Source organism: Ctenocephalides felis, unplaced genomic scaffold (assembly GCF_003426905.1).
Source record: "Ctenocephalides felis isolate EL2017-DRISC unplaced genomic scaffold, ASM342690v1 CF-g0.4_SCAFFOLD_01886, whole genome shotgun sequence".
In the NCBI taxonomy this organism is placed as follows: Eukaryota; Metazoa; Arthropoda; class Insecta; order Siphonaptera; family Pulicidae; genus Ctenocephalides; species Ctenocephalides felis.
Window position 1 is genome coordinate 39,924,078 of NW_020538040.1, and position 24,085 is coordinate 39,948,162.

At 31.0% G+C, this 24,085-nt stretch overlaps 1 protein-coding gene across 1 annotated transcript in view; it reads right to left on the bottom strand.

Moving 5' to 3' along the window:
- Window positions 1–24,085, bottom strand: part of LOC113378413 (kinesin-like protein KIF21A) — a 121,696-nt gene that overhangs the window by 32,729 nt on the left and 64,882 nt on the right. Inside the window, exons 2-4 of the mRNA XM_026618940.1 lie at window positions 5,966–6,188; window positions 4,462–4,674; window positions 2,253–2,468 (exon numbers count right to left, since the gene is read on the bottom strand). Of these exons, the coding sequence (XP_026474725.1) occupies window positions 2,253–2,468; window positions 4,462–4,674; window positions 5,966–6,188 (652 nt within the window). The remainder of the gene's footprint in view (window positions 1–2,252; window positions 2,469–4,461; window positions 4,675–5,965; window positions 6,189–24,085) is intronic.

Sequence of the window (24,085 nt, forward strand, 5' to 3'; positions counted from 1 at the left end):
GTATAGTGAGGCAAATTGAAAAAACGACTGCAAATTGAATATTTTTGAGCGCAATCACTTATGGCTCGTCTCAATTGCACGAATTCGTACGGCGAATCTCTTCGCAAAGTGCGCAAACAAAATTATGCAAGCAAAGGTAATCCACGCGCACCTTGAGAACACGATTCGCCGTGCGCGTCAGACCATGTTATATTATTTGCATCTAATATTAATTTAATTTTGGCACATCTCAGCTTCTTTTCGGCATTAATAATGTAGACATTACATTTTCCTTATTCATAATTATGAATTTGTTATATTTTATATTGCCTTAGCCTATAAGTGAACAGAAATGTTTGGCAAATGACAGTCTTCAATTGTTTATAATGTCAAACTAAGCTTCAAATATTTTCAAGGGCAAACAATGATAAGCGGTTTTTTGTAATTTTTTCCATTTATTTCTACAATCTAACTATATTTCTATGAATCAAAACATTCTAGAAAATTTCCCGAACAAACTTCAGGAAGATTCATGAAAATCCGAATTATAGTTTAGGAGGACTAATGAAACTTACATTGTTACAGAAGAATTTTATATATAAGATATATATATATATATCAAAAGGTTTAACTAATTCATAGATTCTATCCTTCGTACCTTTTTCATCGCTATCTTCATCAGACTCTTCCTCACTATCCGAAACAGAGTCGTTTGGTTGTGTTTCTGCATCATTAATTTCATTTTCCATTGCATTATTAACCCCAACTAAAGATCTGGATAATAAAACTTCCCTCTCCCGTTCTAATTCACGTTTAGCTTCTTCGATTATACTATTTTCTTCATCATCCACTGCGAAAAAATGTAAATTATCAGATTTAGAATATAAATATGAATAAAAAACGCTATTTATAAAAAGATCTATCGACTTGTTTACATTCATACGTTAATCGGTTTACTTACATATGTATGTGCCTAGTCGATTTCGCGCTTTTTGCTGCTGTATACTTGTTTTTGAGCTGCTGGTACATGCTATCAGTTTCTAATAAACGAGCCCTTAATTCTTCGATTTCTTTTATGTAACCTCTCACCATTCCGCTCATTTCTACGTTATCTCCATCACCGCATCCTAAAATATTAAAATAATTTATGAAAATTATATTTAACTTGATAAATGCCTGACAAAAAATATTTATGAAATTACCTCCTTGACCCCACATAGCAGCCGCCCTTTCAGCAAGCAATTCTGTATTCCTTTCGGTAAGATTTGACACGGTTTCTTGAAGAGCGCGTAGCCTTTGTCTCAGTCTTTGCAATTCAGCGGACAGCAACGCGTTTTCATGGAATGTATCTGTTAAAGTGCCATTGCCTTCCGCGTCCACTGTCCTTTTACCCTATTTAAAAAAAAAACAATAATATATTGATATTTGAACGTGGAATATATAAAATTAAATATCAGAGGCAAACTATCTTGGTATCTGTCTACTGTTAGTTCAGAATAATAATAATTCTAGTATAGGATAGATATAAATTCTTATTATGCTTTATAAATTAATTAAATTAATTCTTTAGTTGTTATATAAATATCAGTTTTGTCAATTTAAAAAAATATATTTTCACCTGTTTGTATTCGAGAAGTTCCATTTGTAATTGAGCTAATTCGCGCCTTAGTTGCCCAATTGTTCTCGAACTTTGATCCTGGTTCAGCACGACGCGGTTCTTAATATTTCGCGCTCTATTCGCATATTTTAATGTGTTTAGAGTCTCCATAAAATCTCTATCGCTCGGCGATACACAAGCTATCATTAATGTCTGACTATTGCCACCCAAAGAGTCCTAGAATAAAATAAACCACAGCACGTTGGTCATAAACATCTAACAGATGCTTATGATAACGCATCCAAAAACTAATGACAATATTCCATTAATACCTGAAGTAACCTGGTCAATTTTGAATCCCTATATGGTACGTGTAAAGCTTTTTTAGATTTGTCTCCCCAAAGCCGAAATAACGTTTCCTAGTGCTAGTAAGCCGCAATTAATTGATATGCCTTCACGGGCCCTTTCTCCAGTGGCACCTGTACGCTTTAGTCGCTCCGACCCTGCTAAATCGACAAAGTGGAATTTCGCCGTCAGTGTTTGCAGATCGCCGTCCGGTGCCTCTGAATCCTGCCAAATAATAATTTATACTTGGCTTAATAATATCATAACGTTGTTATACTTATAATTAGTAACTCATTGTTTAGAAAATATTAAGCAAAATTAATAAAATTACCTCGTCATTTATGACTCTCTGCTGTCGAATCAGTAGAGTGAACAAGGCATGTGAACGGCTGCTCTGAGCATTCATTTGAGTGCTGGCGGTGGTTCGAGCCAATGCACCAGACTGAAGACATCTCAAAGCGTCCTGGGGTCCATTTACTGGTTTTAAAGTCGCTCCTGCCACAGAAATGCCACCAGAAATGTCTTCGTGAATTTTAAATATTCGGCCCTGTTGAGTAAATTCTTGTAGAGAAATAGAGTCCACTAGAGACTTTACATCAAAAGTTAATTGTGCATATATTATTGATAATAACGCATAATTTTGATAAATAAAATAAAACTTAATAATAAGAGATAAAATTATTGAATTTATGAATGGCCTGTAGATGTTGGAGATATCGGTTCGTTCTGCATATCTGAATAGTGTTAGAACGATAGTATCGATACTGAGTAAGTATCGATACTTTGATTTCGATAATGAGTACTTTTGGAATCGATGCTTCGGGTCGATTCTTTTGGCGGTATCGATACTTTGCGCCGATTCTACTCAAAAAGTATCGGCTATATTTTTTGACCCCACCAAAAGTTCGACCGCATTTTATGAACACTACTCATTCTTTTTTGTCGTGGCGGCACCCGCTCTTCATAGATAACGAACGAAAGAAGCGATAAGTCGAGTGCGATATGGTTTTTGTTAAAGAAAATGTTTATGAATGCCCCTAGTTCGAAGCCAATGATTAACAATAAATAAAAGAATTAAAGTTTAAGATTACGTACGTCGATAATATAATTTCTGTTACCTCCGAGAACATATGTTTATCAACGATAATAAATTTTGTATGTTATATGCAAAAACCTTGTTATCTGCGAAATTGTCACGCAACCAACTTTGGTTAAATAATTTATTAAGACATTCGATTTCCGATTCTAATTTTTAAAGCCGATACTTTTTTTCTAAAATAAATACTACTTCATAATCACTAAGTATTTCCATTAAAATTATTATAATTCCGATTTTAATATTTAAAGCCGATACTTGTTTTTTCTAAAATAAATACTATTTTATAATCGCTAAGTATTTCCATTAAAATTATTATAATTCCGATTCTAATATTTAAAGCCGATACTTGTTTTTTCTAAAATAATAAATTCTTTTTGATATAAATTAGCCGACATTATAATTGAACAAATGAATACTTTTGTCACAAAACAATACTTTTTTTTTAATTAATGAGTATTTTTCTTTGTGATATAAATTAGCCGATACTGAATTCACAAATGAATACTTTTGTCACAAAACAATACTTTTTTTTTAATTAATGAGTATTTTTCTTTGTGATATAAATTAGCCGATACTGAATTCACAAATGAATACTTTTGTCACAAAACAATACTTTTTTTAAATTAATGAGTATTTTTCTTTGTGATATAAATTAACCGATACTAAATTCATAAATGAATACTTTTGTCACAAAACAATACTTTTTTTTTAATTAATGAGTATTTTTCTTTGTGATATAAATTAGCCGATACTGAATTCACAAATGAATACTTTTGTCACAAAACAATACTTTTTTTAAATTAATGAGTATTTTTCTTTGTGATATAAATTAGCCGATACTGAATTCACAAATGAATACTTTTGTCACAAAACAATACTTTTTTTAAATTAATGAGTATTTTTCTTTGTGATATAAATTAACCGATACTAAATTCATAAATGAATACTTTTGTCACAAAACAATACTATTTTTTAATTAATGAGTATTTTTCTTTGTGATATAAATTAGCCGATACTAAATTCATAAATGAATACTTTCGTCACAAAACGATACTATTTTTTAATTAATGAGCATTTTCCTTTTTAGTATCAAAAAATTATTGTTTTAAACTTCTCAAAATATTGAAAATGATGCTGATTTAACAGCATCAAATACAGGCAATAAAATTTATCATAATATTGTAATTCGATCTGTAGTGAGTTTTAAATCTTTTTGCACTTATGTTTGATTTTGATGAAAAGTACTCGATACTGAGTAGTATCGATACTTTTGCCACGATACTTTTTTGGAATCGATACTCTGCCTCGATTCTTTTTTCAGTACTCGGTATCGATACTTTGCCTCGATACTTCTAACACTATATCTGAACAGTGAACCAAGCTCCAGTTATTTATTTTTCATGATCTATACTACGTCATGATTTGAATTTCGTGAACTTACCTTGCTATATGGATCCAGTAAATCGATGATTTCCTCGTTGTATAATTCCATAAATTGAGCGGCCACCGAGAATCTCGCATTTTCAGGTCCCGTTTGCAATTCCTCTATTCCGGCAAAAAGATGTCTGACCGCTCGAGGTATAATGCCTTCAGCTTGTGGAGTAACATCAACGTCGAATCCTGTGCCCATGCTGTATGTTTTCCCAGAGCCCGTCTAAAAAGATAAAATGAACAGTTTTACTTATATCAAACAAATAAGTAAACTAACTGTAAGTGGAATTCTGTCTTAAGGTAATTAAGGCATCGTGCCTTAAGGCAAATTGCTGGAACTTCCCGTACTAAAAATTATTATTTTTTTAAAAACGATTTAACATTTTTGAAAAAATTTTACTTCGAAAAAATAAGATTTTTGAGAAACTATAAATTGGACAAAAAATTACTTTTTTTTGAAAAAAAAAACATTTAAAAAAAAATTTAAAAAAAAATTTTTTTTTTAATTTTTTTTGAAAAAAAAATAATTTTTTCTTTGTTTTGACATATTTTGGAAGATCTGAACTTTTTTTCAAAGCAATCGTACTGCTTTAACTGCATAGAGACAAAATATAAAGCGCGTAAGCGCCGCGTCGCTGTCTAACGGATAAACATTGGTACGGAACCCATAGGAATATAAACAAAATTTATATTTATTGTTAAAATCTCTATAAAATATCTGACAATTTGATGTGCATATGTCTAATAATCATTTTTGACCGCCAAATGGCTTTTTTTTTTACTTTTTTCGTTAGATCACCGAAACCGCTAGACCTGCCCTTATGAAAATTTGATTAAATCTTCATCTTGTCAATGCAAGTAAAATGTTTTTTGAATTATTAAAATCGGACGCTCCATTCTCTTAAAAACTGAGGTACCGTTTTTGGCACTTTTTGCCCCATATCTTCGGAACGGCTAGACCTGCCTTCGCCAAAAACTAATCAGCACGTCTCCTTATCAATACGAATCGAATGTTTTTTGAATTATTCAAATTGCTTCATCCGTTACCGAAATCGTCGAATAAAATTTGTATCCGCACACACATACATACACGCACACACACACATACGTCCATTTTTTCTAAGGTATGCCAAAATATTCAGAAACCTCTGAAACGTAAAGATATATAAAAATTTTCATTTTCGATTTTTTTGCGATTACTATAACTTACCCTACGGGAAGTTAATAACACAATATTAGTTCTTATTTAAAATATATATTTAAAAACCGATTTTATTTTGTAATAAAACTTTTGTAAAATAATGTGGTAGAATGATAATACAATATTTAAGCCAAAAAATCTCGACACTATTTGTCCCAAAAAGTTTGATTGCATGTTAACAAATACCTACCGTTTAATAAAAAAATTAACTTATTTCTATCGTAGTCATAAAATTCATATAAAACAAAGTAGCAAAAAATCAACTTCAGTATTTTATTATTATTATATATTGATATCAAATTTTATTGCCTACCTGTCCATAAGCAAGCACAGTGGCATTGTACCCTTTGAGAGCGCCTTGGACCAGCCGCGATACACATGTGTCGTAAATAGTAGCTTGCTGATCGTCCACATCAAAAACATAATCGAATGTGAATGATTTATCTGAGCCCAGTGTCACCTGAGGCTCGCCTGGTGTAACGGACGTGCAAACGCGGCACATGTCTATCACCTCCCGAGGAATCTGAGGCCTTATCCTGCAAAAATAGAAACGATCGATTATTAAATGAGTCTAACAGAATCAATACGTATCATACACATAATCAACAGATAATAATAAGATAGTTTGCAAAAGAGCTTCTTTTTGAAGATGTCTTTGAAAACAAAATAGATAAATAATAAAGTAATTACAGAGAAATTCCCACAAATTATCATTGTTCAAATTTGTTAAGCTTAGAAATTGATATAAAAATCTTGAAATCGTGAGCAGATTATCTTCAATAAGTTTAAATTTTGGTGCTGAGAATAATATGATTGAAATGATTAAACCGTAATTGATGTTGACAACTCTTCCATTCAACCATCTTTATCACATACTTTAAACAAAAACCTAATGCAGTTCTAGTCAAATACGAAATCGATTTTAATAATTTTAGTATTTATTATCGTAGTAGATAACTAGACCCTTGAAAGCGTAAAATGTTAATTAGAAAATTACGTATCTCATATTATCAGGCCAAAATGATTAATTTCAGCATTTGTTCTTAGAAACAACTGTGACAGGGATTATAACAAATCAATCACCTCTTTTTGACAAAAAATGTTTATTATCATAATGTGACTATTTCCAATAATATGGTATAAATAAATACAGTATTGCTGTCAGTTCAGCATGTTTAAATAATCACAGAGAATATAATATGTACATAAATTTGCATTTTTTACGCAAAAAGATATCATGGCAATAGTTCATTACGTTAAACAAACTAAAGTTTACGATTTTCTCACAATTATAGCAGCTCTTCTTGTTATGATACCAAAAGCAAATTCACATGAGATAATCTATGTGAAGAAGCAAATATAAGACTTTCTCTGTAAATCTTCAAACATAAAATATCTTGAATAAAAATGATAAAATTATAAAAACCATGATAAATAATTATACGGTAAAACAATAATAAATTCGAGTCAAACCAATGATGTCTTACAATTTGAAATATTTATTGAAATATTTTTGGACAAAACTAGCAAAAGAAAAAAAAAAGATTAAAACTTTAAGCTAAGATTTCAAACAAACATAGCACTGCAGCTGGATCTCACAGTATAAATACTTTTTATAAAATGAATTTAGTAGGGTACATAGTATTTTTTCTAATGATTTATGTAATCTAATATTTTTTATATTTTATATGGCCACCTCAAATGATTTTTAACGTAATGGTACTTTTAGTTTTGGAAACACAATCAGGAGAAAGATCGTCGAATAGATGGATTCCAGAACTGTTTAGAAAACTCCGAAAATTACGTTAAGTTGATATTTAAACTATAAACATTTGAGAAATCAAAATAGGTAAAAAGAGTTTTCACTAAGTATTAATGTAAAAAGTAAATACAAATAAGATGTAATAACTGACAAACAATGCCAAATAGCTATAACCAACAATATATATATATATATATTGTTAGTTATAAAGGTAAGTATTATTCTTTTCGAAGAAATGCATGTGTTAGATACACCTATGATAAGGATAATCTTGCAGTTTGTGACTCACAACTGAGTAGGCACCCTACATTAAATTATATCTAGAACAACTATTTCCTTTTCATGTAATATTTAAATTATTATGCTAATAAATCAGTTTGGGTGAGGTGTTAGTGAATATCTTATACATAAAAATATATGCATAAATACGTAAATACAGGAATAAGATTTCATATGCATATAGATATTATGTTGAATATTCATTACTTCAGATTACCATTTATATATTAAAGCCAATTTGCATAGAAAATTGTATCTCGAGAACTTCCAATCTCGAATGGGCAACGATTATACTTAGTAATAATGTTGTATGTAATGTGACAGTGAACAGGATATGTAGGCGTATGCATATATATATATATATATATATATATATATATTTATATATATATATATATATATATAATCATGGAAATTAGCACATTTACGATCGATGCAAAAGTGGACGCATAAAATATGAATTGGTTGCATAGGAAATGAAAATGATGACATTACGCAGAAAGCGCAGAAGGACGATCTGATCAAATATTCAGTAGTGATTGGAAAGCAATTTTGAATCAAACAATGTAGAACTTGAGTTGATGCGTTTGTAATAAGATAATATAAACCTGATAAACTTTGTAATTTGCAGGACTACAATTACACAATATCACAAATACTTGAAAAGTAAACAAGTCCAATGGTTTATATTGTACTTCATTGGTGCTCATTGGAATATAAATAACAATGATCAAAGATTCTGCCAAATATTTTTTTTTCAATACTAAGCGTTTCTTGTGCTGTGTTGCATGATGTCGCCGAAAATTGTTTCCAATCTTCATTATGTTAAAATTTCCAAAAAGTCATTTGATCCCATATAACTACTGTATCCCCAATAAGTACCTTAAGAATATCGATTCAACATAAATTCAATTGCTATAGAACTTTTATACAACTCACACAAGAAGTTGTAATAGATAAATCTCTACAGTTTTAATTAGAAAAAAAAAAGATTATCACTATAATTCATTTTTACAATTCAACAAAAATCTTAACTATTTTTCATTTAATAGAAAATGCAATTTTTTACTATTTTATTTTTTCATAATCACAATAATAATTTAGTTAAGGACACTTTAGTCAACCAGTTATCTGAAAAACAAACGTCTAATACAACAGCATGGAGAAGTCCCGATTTTTAAAAAGTATACAGTGTGAAGAATTATACAAGTATGGAACATTTACCACAACTCGAGTTATATTATTTATGTAATGAATAATGTTCATATTTCTTTGTGCTTCACGATGTCTGTCAATTACAATCGTGCATGCCAGTAAATTCTCTATACAATAATCAAATAATTAATGATTGCTCGCAAAGCCGTATATTTCTGCAACGGTAGTCATGAAAAATGCACTATCGCCTTGCATAATACCAAATGGAAACTGTGGCGCTAATAAAGAATTAATAATCACGGCATTCTACAGCACCCACAGCTATTGCATACCATTTTATTTAGCTAATAATTTCAAATTTATGATTCTAAATAATTCATAGTTGTGCAAGAAGGATTTACTCGTACGCACACGTATTTTAATTCAAACAAGACGTGGAATAGAAGAAAACAATAGTTCGAAAACATTCCTGAATCGGATTATAAGGTTGATCTACTGATCTATTCGGCCCACACACTGGTATGCAATTGAATTAATTAATTAAAGTAATTATCATGTGTGAATAATTTCAGGGTTTTTACAAAGATTACTAAGTATCTTATAGAAGTCTAAAAAAATCATTGAAGTAGTACGCTAAACATATTCACTGAAAGGCATCCACATAATTTGGTGCATTCTGTGACAGAGGTCATATAGGTATTCTACTTCGTATTACATATTTTACACCAATCAATATCATAAATGTTATTACCATAATAATATTATTGTAGTTAAGTAACAGCACAAAAGCTAAAGCAACATTAACATTTTAACATATAAGTAAAACAGTTTTCACCATGTGCCTTCTTTATAAAATCGCGTTGGCCACATGCTAGTCGTTAGTTCATATTTAGGTATTTCAAAGCAATTGTATAGTAAAAATAGTTTCTGAACGCCTTTTCAACACATGTCTTCATAGTGCTGTCACTGACAATTAGACTAAATTTGTCTAAATTTCATTGTATATATTTTTGAAAACATGTAGGTCTATACATCAGTCAGGTGATATTCTGTAATTAATTCAACTTGACAAAACTGGTGTTGAACTTAGTAGATTAACAAATATCGTAAATTTGTTAAGGTAGTTGTGATATTTTACTCGGTTTTACAAAATACAAAGGTACTGCTGTAAATATGCAGTTCAATGAGATATGTCATGATCATTTCAGATAATCAAAAGTGGTCAAAATTTGACCAGACCTTTTTGTGTTTAACCCGGGATCCTTCAAATAGTTGCAAAGGAAATAGTTGTTTTTATTTGCTTTTTTATAGTGACGGGATAATCCTTACTTAGAGTCCACTAAATAATTAATTAATCAAAGTGATCCCCACCAAAAACCAATGATAATATATAATAAATTAACAAATGTAGATTAAGCTACATATATTTCATTACAACTGTAAATTATTTGAAAGATTTCTGAAGTCATATATCCTTTTCAACATATACGAATGATTGTTGCCAATGGCAGTATCCTCCTCTAATAATAGAACTATCGTAGTCGATCGATATACATGTATTAATGCATTTTTCTGACTGATGCAAAGGCTATGTACAAATATAAAATATATGGATTTGGAATTATAAACTATTTTTCATTTGTACAAAAATTAAAAAAAATATGAAAGGAATAGCATAATAATAGTACATAGTAGGCAAAACTTATTTAAATTAATATTTTATCCATAATTTGAAATCCCTTGATATAAAATGACCATACGTCCCGGTTTGGTCAGGATAGTCCCGGATTTCCACCTTGTGTTACGGGTTTTTGTAAATGCAAAATGTGTCCCAGATTTATTTTTTTTGTCTCGGATTGTCCCAGGTTTTCAAAAAGTATTAAATCTTTGGTCTTATTTGATGATATACTTAGAACTACCCATGCAATATCTATAATTTACTTACAAATGATATATACAACGTGTATGTTTATATGAAACAATACGTTATGAATAAGAAACTTGTCAAATGTAAAATTTCAAAGGTGCCTTAAAAAGCCATTAATAATTTTGAAATTTCATTTTTAATTTTACGAAAATTTGCAAAAATTATGAGAACATGCTTGATGCTTATTTGACACAAATGCTTATTTTTACTAATTGTAAGTTAATTATGAAGAAAAATTAACGGAATTTTAAACAAGGCTTGAAAGCAAATTAGAAAACATAGAGAGAGAACAATATAAGATAAGTTATGTCATCATATAGAAGAATAATAAAGACCTACTAAAAGTCAGTAAGTAATTCTGATTGAAAATTGATTTGTTTAAAAAAAACTAAATAACGAAAAATATCATCAAAATTCTTACTTTTTGACGTGTTATTGAGTTCAAAATTATGTCTAACTTGTATAAATCCCCATCGTATTTTTTTTTAATTTAAGCAGAATCAGGCAATTATGACCTTTAGCTAAATAATACATTATAGGCAATCAAAATACAAAATCAATAATATTGATTCCCATATTAACTTACGCTCTAATATTCTATTGTTCTGTTTTTGCAATCGAAATAGCGTCTGGTCTGAGTCGTACTCGACAGACTAGGGGTGTTACAAAAATAAGGGAATGCAGTACATATAGACCTAGGGACGGCTGCACGCAATGTTTCTCTGATGAATAGAGTTCACTTCATAAATATAAAAGTAAATTCACGTGAGTTTACAAATAATTTCGAAGAATATCTATCAGAGAAAATACAGTTCCACTAGAACTTTTGTAAAATTAAACGTTAGTAAAAAATATTGAAGAACTAAACAAGATAGTTAAACTCCGGAAAACATATTAGTCTTACATAATTTTGCATATTTGAATAATGTTTGAATTACATATTATTTCAAATTAAGGGATTTTTAGTAATTTAAACTCCTTCTCTTACGCATGGTACTAGCAAAGATAATAATAATACAGTAAATATCAATTAAAAATATATACTTTTTACCCCCCAACATTCCATCTTTACCCCATTTGGAGTAATTTACTTCGATTTCCCGACCGCTGGCCTATACAAATAATGAGCTTATATTCTAAACATATTTTGTCGGTGAACACGTCTCACTATATAGAATTATAAAGTTTTTCATTACTGTCAATCATCAATAAAGTTTAATGATGGTTTGTAAATTTTAATCACCTAATATTTTAATCACCTAATATGATAAGCTAGGCTGATCCAATGTAAGCAATAATATTTTAAATTCGCTTATGTTACAAACACTTTCCAATTGTGTAATGAAATAGTTTTATTGACCATACATTAATTCTATGCTAGTTCAGAACAAGACCTATATCACTTGAAAGCACACGCGACGATATACTACTGATTAGGTGTAATAAATTAATACATAATCATAATAATAGAAGCGATTGATACATAGTGAAGTGTCAATAGATTTTGTGAAATAAGTAATAAGTCCGGAATTGATTCTAAATCTTGCCTTTTTAAAGGCACCGGGCTTAATACTTACAAGGTAATATACACCTTGTTCAGTGTTCTAAATTTTAAAGGTGAACGTGCCTTTTGCTGACTCCTCTTTCCAAACACTGGGTCGGTGTTGGTAATGGTTAGAGGATAAGCGCATTTTAAAAAGTGATTTTTCTAAATTTATTTGTTTTAAGTACTTTTGATTTATTTTCTTAAAATCAGTGCCGAGTATATTGAAGAGCCCAAGGATATTCCCAGGCAGAAGCCTGGGAAGAAGATCAAAATGAGCATGGAGGTACAGACCAGCGGTGCCCTCAAAAACAAATTCAATGCACTATCGGACCGATCGGACATGGATACAGACAGGGAGTTGAACGAATATAGAAAAGTGTCACGGAGAAAGAGAGCTAAGAAGAAGGAACCAGAGGGAAATGTTGGACAGCAGCCATCCGAGTCTGGCAATCGAGAATCACCGAACAAGTTAAGCAAAACACCTGAGAAAATACCACCCATCATCATCAAGGCAAACTTAGAATTGAAAACAATAAAGTACATCAGAGACATAACTAAGATCCAATTTAGATATCAGTTTTTCAACACGCAATTACACAAAATTTTTACAGATACAATCCAGGAACACGAGCAAGTTAAAAAGGTATTGAGAGAATGCCATTACCAATTCTACACATACTCGATGAGAAAAGATTTGCCGAAGAAAATTACAATGACTGGACTTCATCCTTCGATACCCGAAGCTGAAGTTTGCGAAGACCTCTTTTGAAAGGAGTTAAAGTCAGACAAGTGATACAGATCAAACGAAAGTTATCGGATGGCAGCCAACATAAGCTGCCCATATACATTGTCTCTCTGGAGAAAGATCAAGACATGTCGGAGCTGAAGCAAATTAGTAACATTGGAGGGCACATCTTCTCTTGGGAGACATACAGGTCACAAAATAGGGCTCTACAGTGTCACAACTGTTTGAATTTTGGACACACATCGTACACCTGCGATATGAAGTACAGGTGTATAAAGTGCCTCGAGATGCACGCGCCAGGTGCGTGCAAGAAACTACTAACCGAGGCACCGATGTGTGTCAATTGTAAGAAAGAACACCCGGCGAACTATTCTCAGTGCTCCTCACTCCTTAATTTCATTGAGAAGAAGGAAAACGATACTCTTAAGAGAAGAAAAGTATATGCGCCAGCTCCAACACCAATGCCACTGACAAGAAGTTTCTCGTCAGCTCTAAATCCGACAAACACCGGCCCTAACTTCAAACCTGATTATCCTCAACTCCCTGTCCCACGGACATCATACCGACCTCCGCTGCAGTCCACACTATCACCGGCCTGGCCTTCACCATCACCAAGACCAGCACCGATCCGGCCAACACCATCAATGGTCGAGTTTACAACCAACCAGCCAGATCCAGATCTCAATACTCCGGAAGGACTCTTTACTGCTATGGGCGAGATCAGGAAGCTATTTGCGGATCCCCAGGTAAAGCAAATTTTCAGTGAGCTATACAAACTGACAAAAACACTAAACACAAACATGACTTATAACGACAAATACAGAACAATTTTGAACTTTCTTACATCATCACCATAAACCAATCGCAAGACTTACAAATAATGCATTTCAATTCTAATGGACTTAAAAACAACATTGACGAACTGAGACAGACGATAACAAAATACGATCTGGACATAGTACTGATTAACGAGACACACTTCAAACCTACGGACAGACTCTATATGAACAATTACAAAGTTTACAGAAACGACAGACAGACGGACGCACGCGGATGGGGCGGCACTGCGATTTTGATTAAGTCTAACATCAGACACGAGCAAGTGCCAAACCTGACAGCGGGCAGTTCTGAAATAACAGCTATTAATGTATACAAGAGAGGTCAAAAAGTAACCATAATATCGATTTACATCCCGGCAAGCAGACTAGAACATACGGACTTACAAAGACTACTGGACTCGAACAGATTTGTACTTATGGCAGGAGACTTTAACGCACAACACACATCTTGGAACTGTAACTTCAACAACGCGAACGGAAACAGACTTTACGAATACCTGACCGAACACAACACCACAGACGCACAACTACATTATCCTGACACGCCGACCAGATACGCCACCGTACAGACGCACCACCACAGTACGATCGATTTGGCATTGACAAAAAATCTACACGTAACATCCGAACCCATAACAAGAACACTTTTCAACTCCGACCATAATCCAGTTTTCATGACCATTTCAGACAGACTAGACGTCGACCAGACTCCCAAACGCAAATTTTTAGATTACACCAGAGCCAACTGGCCAATTTTCAGAGACATCATCACAGACAACACACGACACACTATGCCAATCGATACCAACACTGACATTGAGGAGGCTGTAACACACCTTACACTGACAATCACAGACGCCGTACAACAGACTATACCGACACTAGACTCAAGAACAACACCAGCCAACGACTTGCCAGAACACATTTTATTGAAAATACAACTTAAAAATCATACAAAGAAACTGTGGCAACGTACCGGTGACAGACTACTCAAGGAACATGTTAACAGACTGACAAAAATTATTTCCAACGAAATACGTGACCACCGAAACAGCACTTGGACCAAAAGACTCGAGAACATAAATACTGACCCACACAAAATTTGGCAGACAGCAAAAAGACTGACGCAAAAACCAACATCCATACCTCCACTCAAATTAACTGACAATAATTACGCAACGACACCAGCAGACAAGGCGGAAATATTGGCAAAAAACTTTGAAAACATACATAAACAAAATGCCAATATGTCAAACGCAGACCTGAAACAAGACGTACACGAGACAATTCAAGACTTCACTGACCTCCACAGGGACAAAGACTTACGAATAGACCCTGCCACAGTTTCCGAAATAAAGACAATAGTTAAAAAATTACCGAACAGAAAAGCACCAGGACCGGACGGACTACAAAACATAATACTTAAACAACTGCCGACGAACGCCTACATTTTACTTACGCGCATAATAAATAGACTAATGACAAAAGGCTGCTTTCCCGCTTCTTGGAAAACCTCCATCATATTTCCAATAGTGAAGCCAAGGAAACAGCCAGACATACCACAGAACTACAGACCGATCAGCCTCCTCAACACAATGAGTAAGGTAGCCGAAAAGGTACTACTCAAAAGACTTAACAAACACATAAGACACAACAAAATTATACCTGACACACAATACGGATTCAAAGAACGACACTCTACACTACACCCACTGACAAAACTCATAGAAAATACAGTACTCAACTTCAACAGACGAAACCATACCGGATTGGTGTTACTCGACTTTGAGAAGGCATTTGACACCATCTGGATGGACGGACTTGTACATAAACTTATCCAACTCAACTTTCCACCGTACATAACGAGAACTTTACACTCATACCTTTCAGACCGTAACTTCACTGTACAAGTAGACAACGGACTTTCGACGGTTAAACAAGTGACGGCGGGAGTACCGCAGGGCTCGATCCTGGGACCATCCTTGTTTAACGTCTACATTCACGACATACCCACTGACGCCGACACAACGTTACTGACGTTTGCTGACGACACTGCCATATACAAATCATCACGATCACCGACGCTACTGACTACAAAGATACAGACACACATAGACAAGCTGATGAAATATACTGACAAATGGCAGATTAAAATCAATCCGCAAAAGACGGAGGCAATTTTATTTACAAAGAGCCAAAATGCCATGACTAGACTGACTGACTTGGACAAAATTAAAGTATTGGACTGTGAAGTTGAGTGGTCGAAGGATGTCAAATATCTTGGTGTGACCCTGGACCATAGACTCAGCTTCACAAAACATATTAATACAAAATTGGACAGGCTTACGGGATGTTGAATCTACTGAGACCTCTCTTGAACCAGAACAGCCCGCTAAGCGTGAAGAACAAGCGAACACTTTACTTGACACTAATAAGACCGATACTGACATACGCCGCTCCGGCATGGAACGCGACGACTAAGACTAACTTACGAAAACTACAGACATTACAAAATAAGACACTACGACTCGTACTCAACAAAATAAGGAACCCACTGACTAGACATTACTACTCTTCAAAATACATACACAAACAGACTGACTTACCAACCATACTAGACTTTATAAAAAAGCTCACTGAGAATTTTTATCTAAAATGTGGGGATCATCCTAATGTTAACATCGCGGGCCTCGGCCAATACACAAGAGACGATATTTGGTATGGCAATCACGCCATGCCAAAATATATACTGATCGACCCATAGCGGTAATTGATACTTGGATGAGAATAAATCTTTTATTTTTGTTTTTCTTTTTATTTGTATAATTAACTATTATTATAAATATTGCTTTGTGGTTTTTTTGGGGGGAAAAAGTTTCTTTCCTCTTTTTTGCCACACGATTTGTCAAAAAGTTTTACATACACTTTAATTATTGTTTGAAAAACCAAATCCAATGAAGGATACAATACCTACGGGTAATAAACCCATGTTATAATATGCAATGTACATACTTTTATATATTGAAATATATAGTCTTTGAATTAATGAATTAATAGAAGCGACTATACATTAATCAGTAATAGATCTAATATTATATAAATGATTACATAGGACATGTACAACTGAAATTTAACGAAATATTTATATAATAATATTAATTTAATTTATATAATAATAAATCAGGGTGCATATTCAAAATTGAAATCAACAATTATAAATAACAAATATAATAAATTAGAATAAATGGCATTGCAGAAACCATATGCTCATAACATTGTATGTAATCGAAACAAAACACTTTACTTTAAAAAATAGGAGTGACATTAGTTTTCACCTGGAAATATAAATAGCAATATGTTTCCAAGTGAAAATAGCCCCCACAAAGCATAGCTGGATTAATAAAAAGTCATTAAACTATTACAAAAATTGAAATAATAAAATTGATGACATCGAGATGGGGCAACTATTTGGGTTGTCATCTATAATAAAAACTACGTAGTTCATCAGTAAGAAATTCATCACAACAGCTCATAGAACCCCCTTATACCTAGCTGATCAAATGAATAATTTAAAAAAGAGCTTCGGAAATTAGGTTCATTCGAAAGTATAAAGATAACTTACTCAATGTTTAATACCTCGATATCTCTTTTGTAGAGGATGTAATTAAAAATAGTAGTGCTAAACATCTAGCAAAAACTTACTGTCACCCTATTGCAACAACTCATTTGCTTGATATTTTGCCTACAAGAAGACTTTACAGGAAACTGCCTATAAACTATGCCTCAAAAATTGTATTCCATAGTCAACTGCATTGGCGCACATCCTACCATTTGTTATTTTGCTTTGTTTTTTTTTTCAGTTATATTTAATGTAGCCCTATAACTTATATAGTTAATGTACATAAATAAGGTTGCTTGTATAGTATAGAATAAATAAAACAAAAGATTTTAATAAATTTTTTGTTGGAAGTAGCGTGCAGAAGTGTTTGACAACAGAGAAAAAGAAAACGCAAAGTCGCAAGTCAGGCGAATATACTGGAGCCAAAGCGGCCAATCCCTCTCTGTCTGTCGGACTATAAAGCACATATACCCCATACATTATATTGTAGTGTATCGGTAAGTCAGAACCTGAACCTACATATAATATAATTCACCATATAATTTATTATATATAACACAGAGTGAATCTCAATTTATCAAAATATGCAAATAATATTTGTTGTATTTGAGCAGCGATCAGAACTAAGGATCTTACAAGCTATTTTGATAATTTACTTAAATACGTCGCTTTTTCAGTAGACAAACCAAACGATCCTATCTCTATTTGATGAATTTTTTATTGCAATTATGTATTACATGACCAATTTATTATTACCGTAGTAAGGCAATTTTCACATATTGCTATCTATATTTTCAACTTAAAACCGATATCACTGTTGCTTGACATCAGATTGTCCGAGGAGGGTATCCAACCTCCCACTAAACACAGATCAACATGAAAGACCGTTTTAAAAATCTAAGTTTCAAATTAGGTGAACTAAAAATCCATAAAAATCACTTGACCATAGTGATTTATCTAAACATGGTTTTCAAATATTTATATAACATATCCGAAATGATGATCATGTTCTTGATGTAAACAGAATATTAACGCCGTTTCATCACAAAAGCTGATTATAATTCTGTCCACAGCTTCTGGGTATCTTTGCCGTCAAGCCGCCAAAGTAAAATAATTGAAGGCACGACAAATTTAAATAAACATGAAGAAGATTTGTTTGTTTGTATTTATTGTTACAAAGCGACACTTAAATTAATTCTCAGAAGTTTGTAATTCGTGGTGTAATCAAAAAGTGCAGAGACTAAAATGTATGTAAGAGATGTATGAGAATTTAGCTATTGCTTTCAACGTATTGATGATTTATTCAATATTTACAACAATATAAGTAAAATGGTTCTTTGCAAAAAAGGATATTTAACCTCAAATTATTACAAGAAGAAAAAGGCTCAAACAAGTCCAATATATGATTATTAAGTTAGTCGACATCAATATACACTGATTCCACACTTGCCGTGATCAATTGGTTTAATTAAATTATCATGGTATTATTAAATGCGATGTGAAGCTAAAGGAAATATGCTTCCAAACTGAATAAAAGATTAAAGAGAGAGATGTAACTTTTCTAATAATACGATCGAGTATTACCGACATAATTGACGCATTGTCAAATAAAATATAACAGTTTCCTTGCCTTGTAATATAGGGGTAGTCAAATGGTTCCTTAGCTAATAGATGAGTAGCCTACTACTCTGTCCGTGAATACATATTTTTTGAATAAAGATTTAAAATTCATTTATAATTAGTAAATATTTAAACAGTTGTTAAATATATAAATTATAACTTATATAATGAAGTATGTAAATATATTCGAATTAATATTTTTAAAAAATATTCTAACTCACACGATTATTATGATCCCACGCAAAACCGTGAGGAGTGTTTGTTAATCAGTTAGATACAATGTGTTAATAATATTACCTTAGATTCTTGTTACATACTATATTTAATTTCTTTCCAGATAATTCTGAATAATTTTATTAGCGCGTGGGTTAAGTGTTTGGAATTGGAATTTTAAATAAGATTACTACATGGCGTTTTCAGTAATTTACTTTTAATGTTTGCGCTTGGATAGCTTTTATTTGACGTTTTACTTATATTCAGGTAACTAGTAATTAATGAATTTATAATGGTAATATAATAATTTAATGTTCGACAACTTATGTCGCGTGTATGTATGATACTTTGAAGAATAGTAATTCAGGAAAGTCATTACAATACAAGTACAATTTGAACTAACGATCTATCAAAATTAAATATTAGTATTATAAATGAATTAATGTAGCATTTGTGTAGAGATATTAATTAAAAATTAAACAATAGAAGGCAAAATTAATATAATGTAGTAAACCATGTAATAGTATTGTAATAAACTACGCTGAACGTTTCATGTCGTTCGGACTGAATATGACATAAACTACCATTATAAATAAATATATTAAATTTGTAAAAAATTGAAAAAATATTACCTTCGTGAACAAAGTTGAAGTTCAAAGTGCTTGAAAATCGTATTAATTACCATAGTATTATATTGCAACGCCAATCCCACTAATAAATGATGTTACTGACAGAGGGCACGGCGCTCAGTCAAATAATTACAAGCAAATATTGCGAAAGTCAACAATTTATAGGCTCAGAAAAGCTAATGAAATAATGAGAAACAATTCAAATATGAAGAAAACAAATTATAAAATATAAAACTTCACTTCTTCAAAATATCAAACGCACTTAAAAATATTGCAAACTAGTAAAAGTTGAACAATTTGCCAAAAAAATCATATAGCTTTTTATTAGCTATGGGAGTGAAAGCAAAACAGAGAAATATAGTTACAAATGGAGTAGAATCTAATATGGAATATGAAAACATTCTACTAATTGTAAGTATCTGAGAAGTCGTTTTTGAATTCATTATTAAATTTTCAACTTTTTATCTGTTTTGTGAACATAGTATTCGCAGTCGTCAATTGTCTTATAATTAGTTCATAAGTTTGGAACATAAAATTAAATATTCGATTGTGGCTATTCTTTATTCTCTTAAAGATGCTGATACCAGTTTTTGTTATTTTTTATGAATTTTTATATGCATTGTACTTATGTGAAATTTACTCATACCTGTAAAAAACTTTTATAAAAAAAATATGATTTATGTATGTATTAAAGAAAATTCTGAAAATCATCTAAACAAGTTTTTTTTTATAAAGCAGTACATGATATCGCAAAATTGACTAGTAAATTATTGTTTAGCTAATATTACTCTATTGTAACTAATTTATTGAAGTGTTGTTCTATTACTATTACGTTTACATAAATTTAAAGTATTAAATATTATAGCGAATTTATAAACCACCACCTACATATTTGGTAAATCCTAGAAATAAGCATTACGTAATAACTGATACTGTGGAAGAGTATAAAATATGATTATTAATAGCAATAATAATTACAATATATGCAAAGTCTAACAAAGATGTTAAATGATCACAAATCACTCGCTCAAAAGAACGATGAGTGATTTATTTTCGTCTTTGTTTAGCACAGTCAACGTATGCAGAATAAATTACAAATACAAATTTTGCTCTCAGTCAAAATGTCTATAAATAAATAAAAATAATTAAATAAAAAGTAAAAATTTTAATGAATTTATATTTGAAGAAATTTGTAACCTGTTCATTAGTGTTAAAACTCGTTAATAAGTATTAAATTAACTCGCAAATTTAAAAAAAAATATTACTAATAGATTATACCATATATTTGTCACAATATTGAGACAATTATTCACATCAAATTCAATTCCAATTTTAGAAATAGCAATAATGAATATACTGTTATTCAATTACTTTTCACAGTTTCTCGTATATTAATTTTATTTACATGACGCTATATAATCAGAACTATATGAGTTTACACTTTTTTACTTGCCTAAATATTCGAACTGATGTAGGTGGCTTATTTTGTATGTTTATTTACATGTATATTGTTCGTTGCTATATTTAGAAGTGTTATATTCATACATTTTGAACATAATCGTGATTTTATCATTTAAAAACTTATATATAAACATATATATTTAATAATAATGACGAAGCATAACAAAATTTTTTTCTGAACGTTCATATAAAATGTTCTAATGTGTGAATTCAAATATTAAATCCAAAGACGCAAAACAATTTTTCTATATCAATTATTGAGAAAATTCTATATAAACATTTAACACACGAAAATAAGAAAATAAATACTTTGTTTATATTTTATATGGTAGTCATATTTTATAATATTTTTGCGATTGGACAATAGATTCCGAATCAACAAAAAATTTTCCAAATTAAAAATAGTTCAAATTAAAAACGAATAGGTAACAACATCCCTTTCTCTACAAAACTACTATAAAGGATAGTCAGATATGGAATAAAAAGAGCCCGTTCTCAGAGCTCAGCTCCAACAAAGTAAAAAATCTATAGAAAAATTCTAATCATTTAAATATATCAAATAGAAATAGGCAAACCGTTGGGTTGACTTCTGAAAAGCTACTTAGGAGTATCATCACAAAAGTTCATCAAGGTCTAATTGCTCTTCAAATTAATAAAAAAAACTACAATAAAAAATTTCAACCTGACGCAGAGTTGGTATATATAGGCATATCAGTTGTATAAGTACATACTTAAATCATTATATAATATTTGCGTTTCTGTTACATAGTAGTACGATGTGATTAATAAGTATAAGGTCATATCTCATTTTAGGTGATGTCAGAAATACAAATATTGCATGTAATTTTAAATATTTACGCAACCAAACTGATTAAAATTCATTCCAATAACTCAATGTTTATAGTAAAATGCCACGTGATATTGTTACTTCTACGCGACTGTCGAAATAAATACAAAAATAATGAGTTTCCTAAAGATGGATGAGAATCTAATTAAAAATAGAGTTCAAAATAAGTATAGCGAATAGATCTTTTATTATCAGAATGTCGATAATAATATCACATTTCCAATTTTTATACAAAGTTGACTTTCGAATAAGAAAATAAAATAATAAAAAAAAAGAAAGAAAGTAAAAAAGACTACATAGTTCATAAACAAAAATTTGGTCTACAATTTTATTGCATGACTCACGATTAATTCACCATACACTTTGAGAATATTTAAAAAAAAAATCCATTTTATTTTTATACTCATTGTCACCTCTCTGCACATGTGTATATTTACATTTTGTACTTTTAATTATTTTAATTATTAATGGCTTGGTTTTATCCACTAATGTGATAGTATGATGCTCACATATGTTAATTAGTGCAAATCGCTGATTGTGTGTACTAGATTTATTATCAAAACTTTTTCTGTATTATTTAATTAACAATTGTGATTAATTAGATAAAAAGTTTTAGTTATTCACTGAATAATGGTCTCAATGTAGATTTTATGGATGAATAAAGATAGAATTTCTTAACTGGTTTAGATTTCTTTATTTGATGTTTTATCTGAATTAAAAAATTATAAACTTGTATAAAGCTTTAAAATCAACAGAAGAGTAAATAAACTATGTGCATTTATATATAAATTAGATTGTTCTCAATTTTGTATTGCTCAATTAGCTTTGCGGTAACAAGAGCATCTCATCAATAATTGAAAGTGAAGTTGCTACTATTACTCTACACAGACAATGAGCAGCGTTACTACCGTAAATTTTTAATCTAACAGTAAGTACAATGAACTAGAAAATAGTCCATGTCACAGTTATATTAACTCATCACTTATATAACTTGTGTCTCTAAAATTATCATTTAGCTAAAAAATCAGCTATGATATATATTGATCAATGTCATTGCCCAGTTCTTTGACAGTGAATCTAGCAGAATTTTGGCAAAACAAAGCATTCTAACCACATATGCGAGCATTTATATTTCAATGGTTTTCTGTTTTTAAAGTTTATTTTTGGATTCAACAAAACTTGTAGTTTGAATATTAAACTTACATGCAAAATGCTTTTATATACTCTCTGTAGGAAAACAAACATTTACATTATAATTTAAATGATTCAACACATATTAAATCGATATTTATGATTATTTACTTTTAGGTTAATCTCTCTTCTTCGCCACTCTAATACAATAAAATTCTAATTTCTTAACACGTAGTCCATTCGAGAAAAGTGTTAATAATATTTTTAATAGTACACTTTATAATTAAAGTTAAAGCAAAACTATTCATTATTACTTCATTCATCAAATGCATCATAAACTTAATTACTTAAACCAAAATAAAAGCATTGTTTATTATTTGATATTACATACAATACAATGCTAATTATAGAGAACGGTAGCCTAAAGTATTTATATTATACCCGAAATATATAATATATTATATTATATTATGCCCGACATTAATCCAGATTTAATGTCATCATTTTTAATACTTTCAAATTGCATATTCAAATTACTATGTTATGTTACTAATAAAAACGGCGGGTTGGAGGAGCACGTACCATAATTTTTGGGTATTATATTTATTTTTTTTTTAAATTATTTTAATCTATATTAGCGGCGTAGTCGATAAGGACGTG